Source organism: Orcinus orca, chromosome 16, assembly GCF_937001465.1.
Source record: "Orcinus orca chromosome 16, mOrcOrc1.1, whole genome shotgun sequence".
In the NCBI taxonomy this organism is placed as follows: Eukaryota; Metazoa; Chordata; class Mammalia; order Artiodactyla; family Delphinidae; genus Orcinus; species Orcinus orca.
This window is the reverse complement of record NC_064574.1, coordinates 48,089,825-48,113,401: the sequence shown is the minus strand read 5'-3', so window position 1 is coordinate 48,113,401 and position 23,577 is coordinate 48,089,825. Positions and strand designations below refer to the sequence as shown.

Here is a 23,577-nt window from a genome sequence, read left to right as displayed (position 1 = left end):
ATAGAAATAAAACTCGCTGCTCTCAGGGTCAAGTCAGGACTCTGTGTGTTTTGAGACTCCATTTGGAGGTGATGAGGTCGTTCAGTTCAAGGCCAGACAGTGCCTAAGCCCCACGGAAGACGCAGGTGACACGCAGAGAGCAGGTGCACAGACTTTGGGGAGAAGGCAAAACAGGATTGTTGCTTTGAGGCCACAACACGACCTCTGATTTGTAGAAGTTCTGGGTGGACGGTCACCCGTGAACATGAACGCAGCAAAATGAGACCGCAGTTACCATGGTAGACGTTGTTGACGTGTCTGTAGTGGCTGTGCTGCGTCGTGACTGTGAAGACCCGTGCATGACGGGGACCAGGTGTGTGGAACCGTTCAGAGCCGGGAGGGGGTGGTGGAGCGAGGCACCACAGCCGGGGGTCTGGGTGCTGCCTTTTCTGAGCCTCTACCCTCGTCTGTAAGTGTGGCAGCTGGGGCTCAGCTCCGCTTCAGGGGTGAGGCTGGCTGACCCCGGGTCCGCCGCGGGCCAGGCACCCGTTTGGCTTGGCGGCCAGGAGCCAGCTCCGCAGCTGGGCCCGGGGTGTGCGGGTCGGGGCCCTCACAGATGCAGCTTCCCCAGAACTGGAGGCAGACTCAACCTTTTTCCCCTCCTCCCTCAAGGATGCCTTAATGAGGAATAAGTAGGAAGAAGCAAACTCTCAATCTTAAGTGAACTTGTTAGGACTTTGGTACTCCATCAGGTATTACCTTTTTGAATACTCGATTTGGCAAGTGGACGCAGGCCTCAGTCATGAACTTGTACAGCTTGGACTCAGGGCTAAGGGAGGGGGGCTTCAGAGGTCTCACTGGACGCTCAGCCCAGAGTAGGGCTCTGCAGTCCCCGCCGTGTGCCTGTCTGTCCTGTGCCCGAGCAGTTGAGGCTGGACAGTGCTGTGGAAAGAGGCCGGGCCCGGCCAGGGTCAGGGCTGAACTGGGTTCCATTGCTGGCTGTGTTGCTGCCGGTCTTGGATGAGGTCCCGAACCTCTTCAGAAGGATGGAGTTGGTCTGGGAAGTGGCATGCAGTCTTTCTAAAGCCGGGGAATCTTTTCTTCAAGAGGAGCCTCTCAACAGCCAGCACAGAGAGCAGACAGACATGGTGACCCGCACCCCTGGGCCCCGAGGATCCGCTAAGGCTCGGAGGGCAGTTTGAAAACCACCAAATTTAGATGATTTCTTAGTTTCTTTCTGTTGAAGCGTCTAGCATAGAGGTCCAGAGCCAGGCAGCCTGGAGCAGAGGCCGGCCCTACCGCTCAGTGGCGAGGGGTGTTAGGCAAGTTGCCAGCCCCTCGGTCTCCTTGCCTGTGAACTAGGGGTGGTAAGAGAGCTTTCCTCGTGGCTTGTCAGGGGGACTCGATCATTCTTGTCCAGCGCTCTGTGCCCTGTACGTAGGATGTGCCGAGTATCAGCCTGGGTCATAATTTAGGAACCTACAATTCATTATATTTAAAAGCTTCTCAGGAAGCTTTGTTTGTTTTATTTTTGTCTGCGTTGGGTCTTCAGAGCTGTACACGGGCTTTCTCTAGTTGCGGCGAGCGGGGGTTACTCTTCGTTGCGGTGCGCGGGCTTCTCATTACAGTGGCTTCTCTTGTTGTGGAGCACAGGCTCTAGGCGCGCAGGCTCAGTAGTTGTGGAGCACGGGCTTAGTTGCTCTGCAGCATGTGGGATCTTCCTGGACCAGGGATCAACCTGTGTCCCCTGCATTGGCAGGCGGATTTTTAACCACTGTGCCACCAGGGAAGTCCCTCTCAGGAAGCTTTGTACTTCTCAAGGCAGGTCATTTTCATCTTCTGGCAGCTTTTTAGCGTGAGCTAACAGCTGCTCTCCCCCCCTGCTCCTTGGGGGCTGGAAGGAATGCATCTCTGTCTGCAGTGGTGACTCCTGGCCTTTTCTCCCTTGAGCTCCTCACTCCCAGCGCTCTGCCTCTGTCTCAGCACTCTGCCCTCTCTTGTGCTGTCACTGTGCCTGGCGTCCCTCCGCTGCCTCTGACTTCTTCTCGCACGTCTTTTAGGCCCCAGTGGCTTTGGGGACGCTCGTGCTGCACCTCCACCCCCACCCCATCATGCCAGGACTTTCCTGCGCTGGGGCCCTGAATGCGCCTTTTCCGCACTGGACTGTGACCTCTTCAGAGCAGAAACTCTGCTCTGCGACCTGGCCCGGTGACTCCAGAAAGCAGTGCTTTGCCTTGCCTCTTTCATGCAGAAGCTTTGACATGCCCAGAGGGCCTCCTCTTTTTCCAAAAATTATGTTTATTTCTAATTGTAGTGAAAACCCGATAACATAAAATTGACCACCTTAACCGTTTAAGTGTGCAGTGTGGTGTAGTGTTACGTATGTCTGATTGTTGAGCAGGGAATCTCGAGAACTTTCTCATCTCATGAAACTGAACTCTGTACCATTAAACAGCAGCTCTCCCCTCCCTCCTCCCTGGCCCCCGGGGCTGCCATTCCACTCTGGTTCATTGAACCCAGAGGCCTTGTTCCTAAGGGCTGGGTTCTCCTGTTTCCAGGGCGGGGGCAGGTCTGCTCTCTGGGTGTCTAGGAAGGTGACAGCTGTGTGCATTTGTCTTTTTCTCTGTAAATGCAGTTCATGTTCCATCTGAGGAGGTCTCCGTTTCTTCAAGTCTTCAACAACAGCCCTGATGAGTCGTCGTATTATCGACACCAATTTGCCCGACAGGACCTAACCCAGTCCCTCATCATGATCCAGCCCATCCTCTACTCCTATTCCTTCCACGGGCCGCCAGAGGTAAGGGCCGCTGTGAGTGCTTCTCCCACAGTTGGAATCACCTAATACAGACTTTTTTCTAGCACGTTTACTCTTAGAGCCAAACTGTAAAAAAGAAAACTTCGAGTCTTTATAGTAATTTAACATTATTTCTGAGTATTAAAAAAATGTGCATAGGAAAAAGTCATAGGACGTGTATAATTAGAAAACAATTTAAATGTTCAATAGCAGGAAAATTAAGTAACCTAAGAAATATTCACAAAGTTTATGTAACATAATAAAATAAATCCTTATGTTAAATAAAAAAGTAGAAACTTTTCTAAATTATGACTTTTTTAAAGCCTGTAAGAATTAAAAACTATAAGGAAATAAACCAAAATTTCAATATTTGTTGTTCTTGAGTAGAAATTTTCAAATTTTGCTTAATGAATGTAAGTTTAAGTTACTTTTCTTATTGAAATAAAAGTCATAGTCAAATGTATTTTGTAGGAAACTTTAAAATTTGTATTAAAGGATGTTCTTTTTCATGTAGGCATTGGAGTTCTCTGTCATCTACAGCAGTAGATTTGAGAGAAATGTGTCTCTGATAGAATATATTTCTAGCACAAAACTGAGAAAATTTGGAATTATTTCTGGTTCCTAGAGCGAAAGATAATAACATTCATCTTACTTCCTAGTTGATGAGGGATTATTTGGAGCCTGTGTTTTCTACAAAGTTGGAATCTAGAACTGCCTAGTCAGGGAGCAGAATGTGGGAATTTGGCACGAAGAGGAGACCCTCCCGGCTGGGTGTGGGGTTGGTGGGTGGCCGTGTGGACACCGAGGGAAGACCCATGCCATCTCTCCCTTTTGCTTCAGCCTGTGCTCTTGGACAGTAGCAGCATTCTAGCTGACAGAATTTTGCTGATGGACACATTCTTCCAAATTGTCATTTATCTTGGTGAGGTAAGATGAAGTTAATTTCTTTCTTACTATCATTTTTTACTAATTTACTAATTTTATGACATTTGAAAAAAGAATTTGGGCTTAGAAAACCCACAGTTTATTATAATGAGTATAGTGGCTTTTATGCTAGTGAATAAAATTTCTTTTCAGGACCCGGGAAAAAGGTGGTATTTGTATATTTATTTATTTATTTATTTATTTTTGTGGTACGCGGGCCTCTCACTGCTGTGGCCTCTCCCGTTGCGGAGCACAGGCTCCAGACGCGCAGGCTCAGCGGCCATGGCTCACGGGCGCAGCCACTCCACGGCATGCGGGATCTTCCCGGACCGGGGCATGAACCCGCGTCCCCTGCATTGGCAGGCGGACTCTCAACCACTGCGCCACCAGGGAAGCCCTGGTATTTGTATATTTAGTAATTTTAATATTACTTGCTATATGTAAACGTCAGGTTGTCCTTTTATTTTTTTTAATTTTTATGCAGCTTTTTTTTTTTTTTTTTTTTTTTTTTTGGCCATGCTGCAAGGCTTGCGAGATCTTAATTCCCCGATCAGGGATTGAACCTGTGCCCTCGGCAGTGAAAGCGTGGAGTCCTAACCACCAGGGAATTCCCTAATTTTTTATACACTGGTTTTTTTTTTTGGTTTTTTTTTGCGGTACGTGGGCCTCTCACTGTTGTGGCCTCTCCCGTTATGGAGCACAGGCTCTGGACGCGCAGGCTCAGCGGCCATGGATCACGGGCCCAGCCGCTCCGCGGCATGTGGGATCTTACTGGACTGGGGCACAAGCCCGTGTCCCCTGCATCAGCAGGCTGACTCTCAACCACTGCGCCACCAGGGAAGTCCTATACACTTTTTAAAGGTTACTTTTCTCATGTTGTACAACACATCCTTGAGCCAGTAGTTTGTACCTCCCACTCCCCCACCTGTATATACACTGCCCCCCACTCCACAGACCACTCGTTTGTTCTCTATACCTGTGAGTCTGCTTGTTTTTTGTTACATCACTAGTTATATTTTTCAGATTCCACATGTAAGTGACATCACACAGTATTTGTCTCTGTCTGACTTATTTCACTTAGCAGAATGCCCTCCAGGTCCATCCATGTTGTTGCAGATGGCAAAATTTCATTCTTTTTTATGGCTGAGTAGTATTCCATTTATATATCTACCATATTTTCTTTATCCATTCATCTGTTGATGGACACTTAGGTTGCTTCCATATCTTGGCAATTATAAATAATGCCGCTATGAAAATTGGGGTGCATGTGTCTTTTCGATTTAGTGTTTTTGTTTTTTACGGATATATACCCAGGAGAGTAGAATTGCTGGGTCATATGGTAGTTCTGTTTTTAGTTTTTTGAGAAACCTCCATACTGTTTTTCAGGTGGTCCTTTTATATCACTATGATTTATTGCTTTCTGAGTTGTCAGGCAAGATCAGTTTACTTTTCGTCAGTAAGCTTTTTATATTCACACTGTCCTTTCAGAGTTATGTTAGAGTCACTAGTAAATACTGCTAAGTTTACGACTAGAGTTTTTTCTCTGAGATAATGTGGCCCAGTGAACCTTATGCCAGGTCTGTGGATCCCTAGGATGGCTGTGGATGGTGTTCAGGGCAGCATGCATTTCTTTCTCAAAGAGGTTCATGCCCTAAGGAAAGGAATGGCTCTTCAGGAGAAAATCCTTTAACTGAGTGTTATATTCATGGATATATTCTCTTTTTTGTCTATTGTACATTTTTTACCTTTAGTACATTGCTTTAACAACTGACTTGACTTCCTGATGTCTGTATATTAGAAGTGATTTCAAATGTCCTGAAAAGATGTAAATTGTGTTTCAGCATTCTTTAATGCCCTAGAAAGAAATGGTTTTTCTAATACTAACAGGCATTTTATAACTTTAAACTGTTTTCAGCGTATTAACAGCCACTCTGCTAGCCACTTGGCCACAGGTGCCAGGTCGTCAGTAGTGGTCCTAGACTTAAGGCTGGGTGACCGACCAGCTGCTGTTCCCACTGATGCCTTCAGGAGCTTCCTGTGTCTTCAGCTCATCCCTTATAGACATCTCTGACTACAGCCGCTATCCTGTTCCTTTACACGTTGATTGAGCACCTTCTGTGTGCAAGGGATAGGTTCTAAAGATGAAGGCAGATGACCTCGCTCTCACCCTTTAAAAGTCCTAAGCCTTCTGATTGCAGGGGTTCTTATGAACTCTTGGTCCCAAGCAAGCCGATGGGCATTCCCTCCACGCCGCCAGCTAGTCAGAAATTAAGACCTGGGAAACGGCGCTGGCGCCGCGGCGGAGGTGAAAGCAGGCTGGTCTCCTGACAGCAGTTCTGTTTCCAGAACACATTCCTCACTTCTTACGTCTTCTTACTCCATTTTCTTTCTCCATTGCTTTCTTTTTTAGTATCCCCCAAGTAACATGTGAAAGCACTTCCGTTTAGTTATAAAGATATATTAATCAGTCAGTGAGTATTTCTTCATTTCCGGCGTGATTAAGGTGTGTTTCCTAACACAGTTGCTGACGGGAATGAAAGAAGGATTGAGACACCATGTTTAGTTGGGGAGACAGTCTTTCCTTTCCACACTTTGGTGTATTGCCTTCTGCTTGTTGCCTAATTAACATACATGCTTTGATTCTTATAGTTTATCTCCACCACCAAGAGGCTTGGGGCCCAGGGGAGCAGGGGTTGGGGTGGAGTCGGTCCCACCCGCCTGTGGGACTGCCAAGCACCGGAGGAGGGCGTGAGAATTGTACCACCAGGAAAAAGAAAGGACAGTGGAGTCTGTATAGGAAGCCGGCAAACCCCGTTCCCTACCAGGGGTGGTGAGGACGTGAGGGCTAGACCGAGTGATAGCGGGGGAGGTGGAAAGCAGGGGAGCCCAGGGCTCCTTGGGGCACCCGATCCGGGGTGTTTGTCAGTACAGTTAGAAAGGGGAGGGGAGGTGTGGTGGGCACTGACATTTCTGGCGGGACTGTGTAGGTGGCAGTGTCGTGGACGCAGTGCTCGGCTTACTCATGCTCCTGGACAGCTCCACATGGCTCCCCTCGGACACTCATCTCTCTCGACAGAAGACTTCGTCACTGGAAACAAGTTCTGGGTGGGACGTTAGAATGTCAGGGGCGTCAGAGAAGGTTGTCATCACAGCACCTCCACGGTAGTTTTGATTTCTTTGTTTTGGTGTAGACCATAGCCCAGTGGCAGAAAGCGGGCTACCAGGACATGCCTGAGTACGAAAACTTCAAGCACCTTCTGCAGGCACCCCTGGACGATGCTCAGGAGATCCTGCACACGCGCTTCCCCATGCCGCGGTACATCAACACGGAGCACGGAGGCAGCCAGGTGAGCGAGCCCAGCCCGGCCCTGATGCTCTGTTGGCTTTATTATGCATTCTCATGGCTATAAATCCAAACTGCCTGGTTCGTATCTTATATGGTGACATAAACTGACATACAGGTCAGCTTCCAAATATGACTTCTTTTTAAATGAGTGGTCAGAATATGTTGGTGTAAGGTAGAGGATTGCCAGAATGAAATACACTTCATGTTTCAGGAACCCTAATAAATGGAGAAGCTTTGGGCTTAAACTAAAGAAATGGGTTCCTATGTGGTAAAAAGTTTCTAATTTAACAAAAAAAATGTAAAAACTTTTTTTCTATTACACTAATATTAATGCCACTTTTAATCTTTAAATCTAAATCTCTCTCTCGTTTTTTTTTTTAAAGGCTCGCTTCCTTTTGTCCAAAGTGAATCCATCTCAGACACACAATAACCTGTATGCTTGGGGACAGGTGAGTAATTGTCAGGTATTTGAGGAGGAGGCCAGGCTGCTTTTTTAAAAACTTGTTTTTAAATTCTACAAATTGGGGAATTCCTTGGTGGTCCAGTGGTTAGGACTTGGGGCTTTCACTGCCGGGGCCTGGGTTCGATCCCTGGTTGGGGAACTAAGATCCTGCAAGCTGCAAGGTGAGGCCAAAAGAAAAAGAAAAGATAAATAAATAAATCTACACATTTATTGAATTGAATCCCTTTTGGCCCAGAGACAGAGTAACTTGGGTATTTTGCTGGGAAGAAAACTTTGAATAATACAGTAATCCTCATTATCCATATTTTTGCTTTACAAGGTTTCAGTTATCTGAGGTCGGCTGTGGTCAAAAAATTCCAGAAATAATGCGTTAGTTTTGAATTACACACCATTCTGAGTAGCCTGGTGAAATCTCACACCTTCCCGCTCCCTCCTACCTGGGGAGTGCGTTATCTTTGTCCAGTGTTTCCACACTGTATATGCCAATATTAATTAGCACCTGTACAGGAAAACCTTAGTACGTGCAGGGTTCTGTTCTACCTGTGGTTTGAGGCAGCCACTGGGGTCTTGGAAGCTGCCCACCCTGGATAAGGGGGATTAGGGACTTCTGTGTAGGCTGGGGGTGGGGACATGCCCTGTGTGGATCCCCTTCTGCAGTACACAGCAGAGTCTGACAGGTTCAGGCCAGAGGACAGAACACTGAACTGTGGCCTCCACGTGCTTCCCTCGGAGACACAGTGGCATTGCCCAGAGTCCCCACACTTCTGTCTCCCCCGGGAGTGCAAGGCAAACACATGGACTCATGCTCACCATTCCTTCTGCCTCCTCTTCACTTTTTAGGCTCCAATTTCCTTCCTTTTTTTTTTTTTTTTTTTTTTGCGGTACGTGTGCCTCTCACTGTTGTGGCCTCTCCCGTTGTGGAGCACAGGCTCCGGACGCGCAGGCTCAGCGGCCATGGCTCACGGGCCCAGCCGCTTCGCGGTATGTGGGATCTTCCCGGACCGGGGCACGAACCTGTGTCCCCTGCATCAGCAGGCGGACCCTCAACCACTGCGCCACCAGGGAATCCCCCAATTTCCTTCTTTATCTAATTATTCCTAGCATTTATGTCTCCTTCAAATGAGTCTTTTCTTTCATTCTGTTTTCTTGTAATAGTTTTTGGGAGGTAATTGTAAATTTATATGCAGTTGTATGAAACAATACAGAGAGATCCCCTTTGCTCTTTGCCCAGTCCCCCCGCCCCCCCGTGGTAACATCTTGCAAAACTGTAATACAGTATCATAACCAGGACATTAAGATATGCATTTCCACCAGCACAAGGATCTCTCATGTTGCCCTTTTATAGTTATGCTCACTTCTCTCCTGATCTCCTGTTTTCTATTTCTATAATTTTGTCATTAAAAAGTTAACATGTGTTATATACACAGGGAACTGTATTCAATATCTTGTAATAATCCATAATGGAAAAGAATATGAAAAAGAATATATGTATGTATGTATAGCTGAATCACTTTGCTGTACACCAGAAGTTAACACAACATTGTAAATCAGCTATACTTCAATTTTTAAAAAACGGTTACATAGGGCTTCCCTGGTGGCACAGTGGTTGGGAATCTGCCTGCCAATGCAGGGGACGCGGGGTTGAGCCCTGGTCTGGGGAGATTCCCACATGCCGCGGAGCAACTAAGCCCGTGAGCCACAACTACTGAGCCTGCGCGTCTGGAGCCTGTGCTCCGCAATGGGAGAGGCCACGACAGTGAGAGGCCTGCGCACCGCAATGAAGAGCGGCCCCTGCTCACCGCAACTGGAGAAAGCCCTCGCACAGAAACGAAGACCCAACACAGCCAAAAATAAATAAATAAATTTACTTAAAAAAAAACGGTTACATATATGAAACCACATGGTACGTAAACTTTTGGGATTGGCTTTTTTCCCTCAGCATACTTATCTAGAGATTCATTTAAGTGTCAAATTTATAGGTAATTTGTTCCTTTTTATTTGCCGAGTAGTATTCTGTGGTATAGACATACTGCATTTTATTTAATCATTCACCCATTGAAGGACAGCTGGGTTGTTTACAGTTTCTTTTTTTTTTTTGGCTGTGTTGGGTCTTTGTTGCTGTGTGCGGGCTTTCTCTAGTTGTGACGAGCGGGGGCTACTTTTCGTTGCGGTGCGCGGGCTTCTCATTGCGGTGGCTTCTCTTGTTGCGGAGCATGGGCTCTAGACGCGCGGACCCAGTAGTTGTGGCTCACAGGCTCTAGAGCACAGGCTCAGTAGTTGTGGCGCATGGGCTTAGTTGCTCTGCAGCATGTGGGCTCTTCCCGGACCAGGGCTTGAACCCGTGTCCCCTGCATTGGCAGGCGGATTCTGAACCACTGTGCTACCAGGGAAGCCCTTGTGCAGGTTTCTTATAAACTTTTTTTTTTTTTTTTTTGGCCATGCCGCACAGCTTGTGGGATCTTAGTTCCCCGACAAGGGATTGAACCTGGGCCCTCGGCAGTGAGAGCGCCAAGTCCTAACCAGTGGACCACCAGGGAATTCCCTGAACATTTATTAAATCTATTTTTATTTCTTTCATCGGTGTTGTGTATTTTCACTTTCTTTTTTTTTTTGAGTGATTGTGAATGGTACTGTACTTTTAATTTCAGTGTCCAGTTGTTCATTGCTAGTACAGATCTTCTTCAGCTTGTGATGTGATTGCATCCCAATAAATCCATCATAACTTGAAAATGCATTTAATACACCTAACCGTATTTTATAATGAAGTGTTGAATATCTCATGTAACTTATTGAATGCTGTACTGAAAGTGAAAAACAGAATGGTTGTGAGTGTCTTGGTTGTTGACCCATATGATCAGTGTGGCTGGGAGCCACCCCAGTATCACGGGGGAGGATCATACTGCATGTTGGTAGCCTAGGAAAAGACCACAATTCAAAATGTGTATGGTTTCTACTGAATGAGTACTGCTTTTATACCATCATAAAGTCAAAAAGTCATAAGTCAGCAACCATCTATATATAGAAATAAAGTTATTTTTGTATACTTGTCTAATATCCTGTGACCTTCCTGAGTCACTTATTACTTTTGGGAGTTTTTTGGTAGATTCCTTGGGATTTTTTACAAAAAAATAGACAGTCATGTCTTCTGCAAGTAGGGACAGTTCATTTCTTCCTTTCCAATCTGAATACTTGTTTCCTTTTGTTGTTCTGTTGTCTATTTTCAATGTCATTTATATCTGCTCTAATCCTTATTTTCTTCCTTCTGCTTGCTTTAGGTTTATTTCCTTCATTTTCTAGGTTCTTGAGATAGGAGTTCAGATTATTGATGTGAGACTTCTCTTCAGTGTATGCATTTAGTGCTCTTAATTCCCTTTGCAGTACTGCTTTTGCTGTGTCCCACAGGTTTTGATTATGTTGTATTTTCATTTTCATTCAATTTGATATATTCTTTTAAAATTTCTCTTGAGGGTTCTTCTTTGACTCTTGGATTATTTAGAAATATTGCTTAGTTTCCACAGATTTTCTTGTTGTCTTCAGTTAATTGATTTCTGTTTTGATTACATTGTGGTTAGAGGATATACTTTGTATTATTTCAATTTTTAAAAATTTGTTGAAGTTTGTTTTATGGCCCAGGATATGGTCTGTCTTGGCATATGTTCCATGGTCACTTGAATAGGCATTCTGCTATTGTTGGATAAATTGTCCTATAAATGTCAATTAAGTCCTGTTAGTCGATGGTGGTGTTGAGTTCTTACATATCCCTGCTGATTATCTGTATAGTTCTATCCGTTTTTGAGAGAGGATGTTGAAGGTTCCAACTCTTAATGGTGAGTTTGTTTCTCTTTTGCGTTCTGTCAGGTTTTTGTTCACATATTTTTCAGCTCTGTTGTTTGTTGCATACACACTTAGGATTGCCCTTTCTTTTTGGTGGATTGACCCTTTTATCATTATATGATGTCCCCACTATCTCTGGTAATTTTGTTTGCACTACTGTCTACTTTATCTGGCCTTTATAAAGCCCACACTTATCTTTCTTTTATTCTTTTTATTTATGCAAAAAAATTAATGTTTGCATGATATACCTCTTTCCATCCTTTAACTTTCAACCTGCTTCTATCATTATATATTTTTTTAATCTACTCTGCTAAACTCATAATAAATTTGCTTATTTGGACCATTTATATTTAATGTAGTTACTGATATGTTAGGGCTTATTAAGTCTGCCATTTTATTTTTTTGTTTTCTGTGCTTTTCATTTCTCTGTTTTCTTTTTCCTTCCTTCCTGTGGGTTACTTGAACATTCCTTATAATTCCATTTTAACTTGTTCACAGTGGTTTTTTAGTATATCTCTTTTTGTAGCATTTTTTAGTGGTTATTCTTGGTTGCTCTAGATATTAGAGCATTACATTACATTATGTGTACCTAGCTTATCATGGTCTACTGGTGTTATCTTTTTTACCAGTTCAAATGCAGTATAGAAAACCTACCCCAGTCTCACTTCATGTCCCTTTACCCTCTCCCATTTATGATATAATTGTGTTAAATGTTTCCTTTGTGTGCACCAGACAGTGTTACAGTTTTTCTTCAGCCATAATCTATAAATCTAAGAGAAGATGGAAAACCTCTTATTTTTATCTGTAGTTTTGCTTACTGTGTCCTTTATTGCTTCTTAATACTCCAGAGTTTCTTCTTTTATCTTTTCCTTTCTGTTTAGAAATCTTCCTTTAGCAGTTCTTTTCAGGGTAAGTCTTCTGGTGATAGACTCTTAGTTTTCCTTCATTTGAGAATCTCTTGATTTCCTCTTCAATCCTGAACAATATTTTCTCTGGATATAAGATTCTGTTGACAGTCCTTTTTCTTAGGCAGTTGAAAAATATTGATAAAATGTAATCTTTCTCTGGACCCTTTCAAAATGTTTTCTTTGTTAGTTTCAAATGTTGAAATACCATACGTTTTTGTGTGAATTTCTCTGAATTTATCCTATTTGGAATTTGCCCAACTTCTTGATTCTGTATATTTATGCCTTTTGCCAAACTTGGATAGTTTTCAGTCATTACTTTCTACAATACTTTTTCAGCCTGCCTTGCCTGCCTTTCTCTTTGGGACCTCAGTGACGCAAATGTTAGTTCATTTGTAGTTCCACAGCTCAGTTGGGTACTTTCTATTATTTTTATCTTCCAGTTTATTGACTCTTTTCTCTGTTCCCTTTCTGCTGTTGCATTCAAACTTTTTATATGTTACTGTATTTTTTAGTTATAAAATGTTCATTTGGATTTTCTTTGTCTTATATTTCTTTTCTGATGCTTTATGTTTTCATTTGTTTCAAGTGTGTTCCTAATTGCTTCTTGAAGCATTTTTGTCATGGCTGCTTTAGTCTTTGTCAGGTAATTCTAACACCGTCGTCAACTCAGTGTTAACACCTGTTGACTGTCTTTTTTCTCATTCATTTTGAGATCTTGACTCTTGGTATAACAATTGATTTTTTAAAAATATAAATGTATTTTATTTATTTATTTTTGGCTGCGTTGGGTCTTCGTTGCTGTACGCGGGCTTTCTCTAGTTGCGGCGAGCGGGCAGTACTCTTCGTTGCGGTGCGTTGGCTTCTCCTCGCGGAGGCTTCTCTTGTTGCGGAGCACGGGCTCTAGGTGCACGGGCTTCAGTAGTTGTGGCTCACAGGCTCTAGAGCGCAGGCTCAGTAGTTGTGGCTCATGGGCTCTAGAGCACAGGCTCCGTAGTTGTGGCACGTGGGCTTAGCTGCTCCGTGGCATGTGGGCTCTTCCTGGACCAGGGATGAACCTATGTCCCCTGCGTTGGCAGGCGGATTCTTAACCACTGAGTCACCAGGGAAGCCCCATAACAAGTGATTTTTGATTGAGACGTGGACATTTTCATATTTGTTATGAGACTCTGAATTGATTTCAACCTGTTTTGGCTGTCTTTTTGTCACACTGCTCTGGCAGGGAAGGGGGTGGTACATTGTTTCATTTCTGCCAGGTGAGACAGGGGTTCAGGTTTTCCACTGGCCTCTGTTGACACGTGAGGTGGAGGGCGACTTCTTGTTACTGTGTGTGGGGACGGGAGTTCCAGCTCCCCACCTGGTTCCCATTGATTCTCCTGTGGAGGTGGCCTTGTCACTGGTGGGTGACGGTGAAAGTGCTTTCTCTGCACTATGCCTTCTCTGATACCACCCCAGAAGTTGGGGCATGGACATCTTATTACTACCAGGTGTGGGGTGGAAGTCCAGGCTCCCTGTGTGGTCTCTGCGGACACCATGGGTGCAGGGAGACTTCTTACTGTTCAGCAGGGATGAAATCCCTGGCTCCATACTTGGCCTTTTCTGATACCACCCTGGTGGGATTGTTGGGTCCCTCAGTACTGCCATGTGAGGGGTGCAAGTCTACACGATCCGCTCAGCCTTTTCTGTCTTGCTAGGCTGCCCTGGTCTTTTGCTAGAGAAAGTGGGCTCTTTTTGTTTAGTTTTTGTCCGTGCTCAATAACTGTTGCCAGCTTTTTCAGCTCCAAGTCTGGCGCGCATGCGTGAGGCAAAAAGGAAGCCCTGGGAACTGGCCACTGTGTGGTTCCCTGCATCCCAGGGTCTCTAGTTAATATGCTGTCTTTTCACCACCTTTCAAAGTCTTCTTATGTTTGTTTTATATAAAACATCCAGGGGTTTTAGTTGTACTTAGTTGAAGGAATGAGGAAAAGTACATCTACTCTTTCTTCCCAGAGAAATCCTTTTATAAAACTTTAATCATGCTTATACTTTTTTGATTATAACAGTAGTACCGTTTCATTTTTAGAAGACTAGTATATGTAAAAAAAAATTTTAGAAAGAAAGTTTAAATTACATAGAATGCTACTAGCTAGAGTTAAGTACTTCTGGCTTCTTTCTAGTTAATATAAAAGGTATATATCATGTATATCTGTGTGTGTGCATATGTATATATTTTTTTAACAAATTGGAATCTTGTTAGAAATCAAGGTTTCTATTCAATACTTTTTCCCTTAACGTTAATTGAATCATAAGCATTTCTTGATAGTGCAGAGATCCATCTGTTTAGTGGATACTGATTCACACATTGTGAATACGCTGTTACCAAGCTTCTGTTGTAAGCAGATCATTTAAGAGCATCAAGCTGGTTGCAGCAGGGTGGTGGGGAAGATGAGAGGTGGGGCGTGTGGGCCCCCAGGAGTTCATGCCTGCTGGGAGCCAGACCCTGGATGAGTCATCAGAACTACACAGTGGGGTAAAGTACAAGGGCATATGCTCAAAACTGTCTGTAGTGGCAGGAATGACCTGATATGAGTGGATCAGGGAAGGGTTTTGTGAGGAAATTATGCTTTAGTTGAAAAGATTAGCTAGGCAGAGGACGGGGCTGGGTGGCAGGAGTGCTCTTGGCAGACAGACAGCACTTGCTAATTTTGTGAGGGGAAGGGTCCTTAATAACGCATGAATTCCAACCAGCTTCTAAGAAACCTGCCAGAAAACCTTTTTCATTAAACTTCAGGAAACAGGAGCGCCCATCCTGACTGATGACGTTAGCCTGCAGGTGTTCATGGACCATTTGAAGAAACTGGCTGTCTCCAGTGCCTGCTGAGCTGAGGACATGAGAAGGAAATGGAAGAAAACACGGTCACACTGTGCTCACAGTTGTTTGTAAAGGCTTAACGTTCCTTTTACTTTTCTGCTGCATTTTAATAAATAATCAAAAGAAGTGTTATGTAACTCTTTAGATTTTAATTTGCTTGTATTCCTTATCTGTGCCCTTTTCTTTACACCATAAAATTATAAGGTCATAAACGTTTTGGTACCGGTAGATGTTTATATGCTTTTTGTATTCTAACTTTTAGAGTCTGTATAAAATCAGAACTAATGTATTTTGGCAGCTTGCTTACATGAAAATCATAATGATCAGAAAGGAAATAAATCTGGATGAAGAAGCACTGGTTAAAATAATGCTAATACAAATTTGATTTCTGAGGTCTCTGTGTGTTTTAAGTAAATTCCCCAAGAGGTAATTCCTGAACTTAATCTTCATTTACTGTCAAGGATATTGTTAACATTAACAGACAAAGAAAAGTAAGAAATATGTGAAACTTTATTGAGGCAGAGTGGTCTGGAGTGGCACTGTTCCTACCTCACCTGAGCTACAGAGAACAGATTGCTGGTCACCAGAGGGGAAGGGGTGGGGGAGGGTGAAATGGGTGAAGGGGGTCAACTGTATGGTGCTGGATGGTGGTGAGCACACTGTAGTGCCTACAGAAGTTGAATTATAATGTACACATGAAACATATAATGTTATAAACCAATGTTACCTCAATTTAAAAAAATTACAGCTTATTCTACTCAGTGGAGTTCATCCTTGTTTAGAGGTTATATCCCCTTTTAACATGGGCCAATTGCTAGGACAGCTGTCATCCAGGAATTTCTTTTGTTTGGACTCCTAGGTTAGTTGCAGTTTTCCTTTTATCTCATAAGTCATTTTGCTGCCTTAAGTGACTGTTCCTAAAAAGAGCATACAAGAGATAATTCACAGAGCCTGTTCTGCCTTCATACCTGACAGCTTTACTGAGTATAAACTCTAGGCCCAAAATAATTTTATCTCAAAACTTTGGAGGCATTTTTTCAATCATTCAGCAAATAATTATTCAGTATTTGCTATGTTTGGAGTAGTCTTCTAGGGCCTGGGAATGTAACCAATAAAACAATTCCTATTCTCACAGAGCTTATATTCTGGGTAGGGAAGACCAACATTAAAAAATTAGAAGTAAATTATATAATTTTTTAAGAAGCTAATGAGTGCTATGTAGAAAAGTAAAACTGGGAACTCCTATTAATTGGCTGTCGGACCATCTGGATTGATTCCAATGCTCTATCTTTTGAATTTTTACTTACTTCCATCTTAACCTCTGCTCAAAATTCTGGGTGGGTTTCCTATCTTAAAATGTTTAACAATTACATTTTAAATGCCTAAGGCTTTTATTTACTGTACCTTTTCCATAGAATATTTTTCTTATATTTGGGATATAATTTTGAATTGAGGTAGATCATATAGAAGAGTACATAAGCCTGTGTATCCAGTTTAGGGTTGAAACTTCCTCCTTGGGCCTGTTTCCAATTGACAGGAGGAATGTGATAGACCCAGCTGGCTCTGGTGTCTCTCCAGTGACAATGAGTGAAGGTGCCGAGGGGCACCCTGAGCCATGCAGGTCCCACCTGTGGGTGCTAGTGGCTATTTCCAAAGAACGTGGAGGTGGGTGTTAGTGTTCTTTGGAGAGCAGCCATCTCGAGAGGGAGACACTGAGCCAGTGTGCCTAGTAACTATAAACTCCATCTTGAAAGCAAGGAAACTCCTGAAATGATCAATTAGGAGAGTGGCAGCCCGGATGGAAGGAGGCTGGAATCCAGCCGAGGCCTCAATAGAGGCAGCTTTTAGACACAGGTGACAGATGAGGTGTTAGGTGAGAGGGTGAGTCAGGAAAGGTTTCTTTCCTTTTGGGGGCTGGGGCGCAGTAGGGGTAGGGATAAATTCAATCCTGGCCACTGTTTGAGTTTCAGGAGCTTGTGGGGTAGAACTGAAAATGCCCTGTAGGTTGGCAGTAATTAGTATGTATTTATCTTTCAGGAGAATGTGGCGTATATTTGAGAGTCATAAACGTATAAAGTAAATAACATGAGTAAAGTTGCTCAGTATGAGAAGAGAAGCAAGCTTGGAACAGAATACTGATTTTCCTGTTTTGTTTTTAACGACCTTATTGGGGTATAATTTATATACGATAAACTGCACCCATTTAAAGTGTACGGTTCAATGAGTTTCAGATATGCACACCCACGAAAGCACCACCATCACATCACCATCAAGACACAACATTTCCACTGCCCCCAAAGTTTCTTCAGGCCCCTTTTAGTCCTTCCGTTTCTGCACACCCTGGTCGGAGGCAACTACTTGTCAGCTTTCTCCCACTATAGATGAATTTGCTTCCAGAATTTTATGTCTGGTTTCTTTTGTGCCTGGTTTCTTTCACTTAGCATTACCCATCTGAGATTTATCCATGCAATTGCGTGGATCAGTACAGTAGTTCCTTTTATTATGGAGTGATAGACTCACATTTCCTTTATTCATCCACTAGTTGATAGACATTTGGGTTGTTTCCATTTGGGGGCTCTTATGAATAAAGCTCTGTGAACACCCACATACATACGTTTGTGTGGACATAATGTTTTCATTTCCTTTGGGTGAATAGGAACCGAACGTCTGATTCATACAGTAGGGGTACTTCAATTTTTAAGAAACTGCCAGTATCACAAAGAGGTTGTGATATTTTATGTTCCCACCAGTAAGAGGTCTGATTGCTCCAAGTCCGTACAACCCTTGGTATTCTCAACATAATTTTTAGTCATTCTAATAGGTGTCTCGTGGTTTTAATTTGCATTGCTGTGATGACTAACAATGCCCCTGTACTTATTGGCCATTTGTATATCTTTAGTTAAGTGATTGTTGCCTGTTTTTCAGTTCGGTTGTCTTTTTATAATTGAATTGTAAGATATCCTTATAAATTCTGATACAAGTCCTTTGTCAGATCTACCTACTTTGAATATTTTATCTTGTGGCTTGTTTCATTTTCTTAACTGCCTTTCGAAGAGCAAAAGATTTAATTTTGAAAAAGTCCAATTTACCAATACTTGTTTGTGGTTTATGCTTTTTGTATTCTAAGAAATCTTTGCCTATCCCAAGATGGCAAAGATCGCCTTTTTAAAAAATTTTTATTTTATATTGGATGTAGTTGATTTCCAATCGTTGTGTTAGATCTTTGCTTCTCAGTTTGTAGTTTTAGCTTTTATATTTAAGCCTATCATCCATTTAGCGTTAATTTTTGTGTGTGGCAAAACACCAATTTTTAGAGGGTGGGAGAAATGGGAAGAGCCCTGAAGGATAAATAGATTCTGAAGAAAATTATGTTTTCGAAGCTATGAAAGGAGCAGGTGGAGTCGTATGCGCTGGAAATCGTCTGATTATGGCTGCAAAGTAGTTACTGGCTATGGAAGTTTACTGAGTATCCACTCTGTGCCCAACACATCCCTTTTGCTCTCAAGTTGTTTGGTTTCTTGAGTGGGGGTAGATTATGCTTCGAGGAAATGTACGGATAAGAGAAAAGCTTATGGTGGATCGAGTGGAGACTTTTTGTTTTTGAGGCGCGGGCTCGTTTGTATGATGGAGTAAAGAACAACAGAATGAAAAGGGCGTGAGATGGAGGTGGACAGAGTGTAGTTGCTGGGCCAGGGCCCTGAAAGGCAGAGAAGAATGGGACCCACAGCCTAGTGGAGGGGCTAATTCAGACGTGGAGGGACCCACGCGCACCAGACAGGGCTCCAGGCAGGAAGATGGGGAAGATGAGTTGCGGGTCGTAGACGGGGTATCCTCGCAAACCTGAGAGCTGGAGGAGGGAAGGAATTAAGTTTAACAAGGGCCACCTAAAGCCTATGTAAGGCAGGACTTTGCAAGTGGGAGGTTTGCCTGAGAGTGTCATTGGGGCCCGTCACGTGGGAGGCAAGATCGTCTCCGGACCCCGGGCGCCAGACCCGAGTGCGTTGCCCAGCGCGACGTCCGGACTACACGCTCCAGGATGCATCGGGGCCGGCGCAGGAAGCGGCCAGCCCGGAGCGGCTCCCCATTGGAGGCGGCGGCGGTGACGCGCCCACCGGAAGGCCCGCCTCCGCCCTGGGACTCCGAGGAGTGAGGTATTCCCGGCGGCGTCATGCGTCCGGAAAAGGCCCTGTCTTGGTACCGGCGCATGTCTATGCTGTACGGACTGGGCGCCTGGACCCTGCTGGGCTCCTTGTTTTTGTATAATCAGAGAAAGAGCAAGCCTCCAGGTACGGCTCTCGGGCGGGACCTCCGGGGGACGCGCGGCCTTGCGTGGGGCGTGTCCGGGGGGTCGCAGAAGTGGCTTCGCTGTGCCGCGCGAAGAGGCCGGGAGCGGTGCTTAGAGCCGCGCGTTATCGTGGAATCTGCCAGCAACGACCTTTTAGAGCCTCTTCCCCGAACCTTGCTGGTTTATTGAGCGAGGCCGCCCGTATCCTCAGAATTTGAAGAATCCGTGAGATTCCAGGTGGAATTTCAAAGACCCTGGATGGTGGTTTAAAGAGGCGATGCTTCTGTAACTTCAGCCCTGCTTTGGTCGCATGGTCGCCTTTGGCGACCAAACGATTTCGCTGACTTACACCAGCGAAGGACTACTGAAATCTTCCCAGTTGCTGGGAGGAAAAGGAAATCCCGCAGCTTTCAAAAATGTTCTGGAAATCTGTGGCTTCGTCTAGAGTAGGGACTGCCTGGGGCTGAAGGTGAGGAGCTGGTGGGGGAGCGACTGCTACAAAATAAGGGGTTTCCTTTTGTGGATGAAAATATTCTACACTTTATTTTGGTGCTGGTTGCACAGATCTGAAGATACTAAAAACTGAATTTACATTTTAAATGAGTTAATTGTATAATAAGTATTATCTCAGTAAAGCTTTTTATGTAAAAACTGCTGAAGATTACATTTGGTGATGAAGATCACCAATGGCCTGAAAGTGCACATGTCAGTATTAAGCATTTTAAAACATTTATCTCTGTAGTGGTCATTTAAAAAAGTTATTTACATTTTCTTTTTTACAGAAAGAAAACAGTGTCAGGAACCTGATGGGGGTGGGGGTAATTCTTACCTTAGTTTATTTTATTTCAAAGACTTTACTAATAATTCTAATGACTGCTGCCTAAGTTAAAAGTTAGTGATCAACTATACTTCAATTAAAAAATAAAGTAAGATAAAATGAAAGTTAGTGATGCAGCTGTTACTTTTTTTTTTTTTTAAGGTGGTGAAGTAGAACAAAAGGATGTCTCAACAAATGAACTGTCTGAACCCCCGAAAGGGTTTTATGTGGAAACGGTTGTCACATATAGAGACAATTTTGTTCCAATTACTGCCAGGATCGTCAACTATTTGAAATCATGGACTGGTGGCCCTGGACCAAAATCATGATGGACGGCTGAATTCTGAAAACAGGACTTTGGTTCAGCATATAAATTTGAGAGATACTGTGATTTCCACTTTCTCTTTGTGAAAAGTGTATACATTTAATTTTGTTGTAAAATAGAATCCCTAATAATATGCAATAAATATTTCCTTGAAGAAAAGTAAATTTGCATATTCAGGAGGTGTCCTTCTATACTCACAGGAGTAAAAGATTGAAGTGAAATGTCGTATTGAGCTTCCATAAGCTTGATTTTCTGAAATTAGTTCATGTAACTTTATATTCCTTTCATGTTGCTGTCAGACATAGCTTTTGTGGTCCCTTTAAGCAAATCTCCGTGTTCAGTTTGGGACTTAGAGCAGCCCTTTGGGCACTAGTGGGTGCTTGGTAAGTATGTTGTGAATTATATTATAACTCCTGGATTAAATAGACTCGATCTGTTCTTTAGGAGCTGTACAGATACCCTCATTCTTTCAGCAGGAGTGGATTAAACCCCAATGGTGGCTACCAGTAGTCTAGAGATAGGGGATACAAAGTGAGGACAGTGGGGTTCCTGCCCTTGAGTGCTGCAGTGTTCTCTCCGCTGGGCTCGTTTGGTTGCAAGTAACAAACCCACATAAGTGCGATTAAATCAGAAAGAGATGTTTATTAAAAATGTGTGTGGACGGGGAATTACCTGGTGGTCCAATGGTTAGGACTCGGTGCTTTTGCTGCTGTGGGTGTGGGTGCAATCCCAGGTCGGGGAACTAAGATCCCACAAGCTATGCAGCGTGGCCAAAAAAAACAAAAAACCAGTATAGACAGCTCAGAATTCAAACAGTATGCTGAGGTCTTCGGAGGGCCTGGCAGCAGGAACCGGAATGTAGCCACTCACTGAGCCTGCCTGGGGACTGTCTGCCTTGTTGCCTTTCTCACTGCACACGTTTTGTCCCCGTTATTTCTGTAGTAACATCACTTTGCAGCCACAGCGTCAAAGTCTGATCAGCTTCTTCCCAAGCCAGAGTTTGTCTTCCACTCCTGTGAGAGTCACTTCCCTGTGTATCGGATCCTTTCCTGTGGATCACTGAGTCCTGCCTCAGTTAGTAAGAAACTAGCATTCGTTGCCCATTTGGGTAGTGTTTCTTGTGCGCAGCTATTTGGTACCCTGTGAGGACTAGGGATTCCTGGTAGGACAGGAATGGGACACTTCTGGGTTCCTGCTATAGTACTGTCACCTTCAAACCTTTGCCTTGATTTCTCCTTGGTGTCAGTTCTACCTTGTGGGTGGCCTGAGCAGTGCTTTGGGGGCAGTCAACCTAAGTGACAGAGGCTCCAAGATGGCAAGTAGCAGCTTCAGATGTCAGCAGCAGAGGCTCCTCACTGGACATCAGAGGTCAAGAATGGGTCAGTGCCAGTGGGGTGGGCACCCTGGTGGACACCTGTGATGGGCATCAGACGTGCAAGAAGCAGCATACGGTGGGGGAAGGGAATTTCTGAATGGCTTCCCAGAGCAGCCTGCTTCTCATCACTCTCCTTGGAATCTCAGTTTCATGCCTGGCCCCCGGCTGCCAGGGAGACTGGGAAAGTGCGTTTCTGGCTTCCGCATCAGGGATGTGTTGACCCTCAAAGTGGGGCATCTCCTAGATATAGGAAGGATGATCACAGCATGCTGGGCAAGTAGATACCAGGACAAATGTCCACTCCAGGCAGCAAGCCAGACTTTCATCGGGAGGCACTAAGATACCTGCCTCTGTAGGTCACTTTCCCCAGAGAAGGTTTCTCTACCCGGGGGTGGATGCCTGGCTGTAGGAATTCTGGGAGCTGAGTGTGTGTGTGTGTGGCTTCAACAATTCCCGTAGTTCTGCTGAATCTTGGCTTAAATAGGCCTTTGTGGACTAATCTAACAACCAAAATATAATTTAAAGTGTTCTTCTGGGAGAAGGTTTTCAAAATTCCAAACGTCTATCTTTCAGGTGCAGTTGGAACACGGTCTGTTCAGAAGTTGGGAATCACCCATTGAAGGAGAGTTTGTAGGATTGGAAATAAGTTTCCCGAAATTCTGAGGTCTGGTAGTATTTAGAGGGAGTGGGTTTTCTTTTTCTTTTTTTTAAGATGTATGTATCTCCGGGGCGTGCGCCCCCTTCCTGACATCCGTCCAGCTGGAGGAGCCATCGGGGACCATTCAGATGAAAAGGACTCCTGAGAGATAGTGGAGCAACAAGAGAAGAGGAATTGGGTTTTCCGGCCCTGTGGAGTACCACAGAGCCCAGGGCTTTAGAGAGAGAGAATCAACTTCTACGTAGTTTAAGCCATTATGACTTTGGGTCTCTGCTACAGTTGATGTAACTCTAAGCAAATCACATCTCCCTATTCATTTCTTTTTAAAAATGGTACCTAACTTTTCATGATAGAAAAATCTCCTGTGTTTTCTGAGCTTTGGTTTCTTTTGAAGAAGAGGTATAATATCTAGCCTGTCTACTAATAGGGTTGTGACTGTCAAATGAGAAAGTGTTTGTGCACGCATGATGATTCTTAGGAATAGAATGTCTTAGCTACTCCTGGAAATGAGGCGTGAAAGGCCTTCTTTCTGGTGATAAATGCAGTCTGCTTCTGTCGTCCTCCAGCCGCTTTGCTTTCTTCCTTGTGGCTCCCCAGGGAGTTACCTCGTCACAACTGGCCTGTCTGAAAACAGGGCTTCCATGGGTAGTAACTTGCTTCTTCAGCACAGCAGGTTAGCAGTTGTATCAGCGTGGAAAATGGCACATCCTTTGGTCCAGCAATCTCACTTTCAAGAATTTGGGAGATTCCTGAAAAGATTTAGGAAGATGCCTCTTCAACATCACTCGTTCAGCATGGCCTCGAGCTGAAACAACCTCTTGGTCGACCGTGCCGATTGCCTTCCCAGCACCCACTGATCCCACTCCTCTTTTATAACAGACCCTGAGCTCACCCCCGTCAGGTGCTTCAGGGGGACTGGCCCAGGTCCTGATTGGTCCAAGTCAGTGTTTCTCCAGGGGGCGCTGCAGCCTCCGTGGATGTGACAGTCCATTTTGTGGGCTGCCCCAGGTGTTGCAAGTGC

At 44.2% G+C, this 23,577-nt stretch overlaps 1 protein-coding gene across 3 annotated transcripts in view; it reads left to right on the top strand.

Moving 5' to 3' along the window:
- SEC23B (SEC23 homolog B, COPII coat complex component) overlaps nucleotides 1-20,687 on the top strand; it is a 45,063-nt gene extending 24,376 nt beyond the window's left edge. For all 3 annotated transcript variants that reach the window (XM_004270409.4, XM_004270410.4, XM_033429392.2), the window contains 6 exons: nucleotides 2,615-2,776; nucleotides 3,614-3,700; nucleotides 6,889-7,044; nucleotides 7,427-7,492; nucleotides 15,016-19,382; nucleotides 20,361-20,687. In XM_004270409.4, coding sequence (XP_004270457.1) covers nucleotides 2,615-2,776; nucleotides 3,614-3,700; nucleotides 6,889-7,044; nucleotides 7,427-7,492; nucleotides 15,016-15,105 — 561 coding nt within the window. In that variant the 3' untranslated portion in view covers nucleotides 15,106-19,382; nucleotides 20,361-20,687. The remainder of the gene's footprint in view (nucleotides 1-2,614; nucleotides 2,777-3,613; nucleotides 3,701-6,888; nucleotides 7,045-7,426; nucleotides 7,493-15,015; nucleotides 19,383-20,360) is intronic.
- Nucleotides 20,688-23,577: the final 2,890 nt, after the last annotated feature.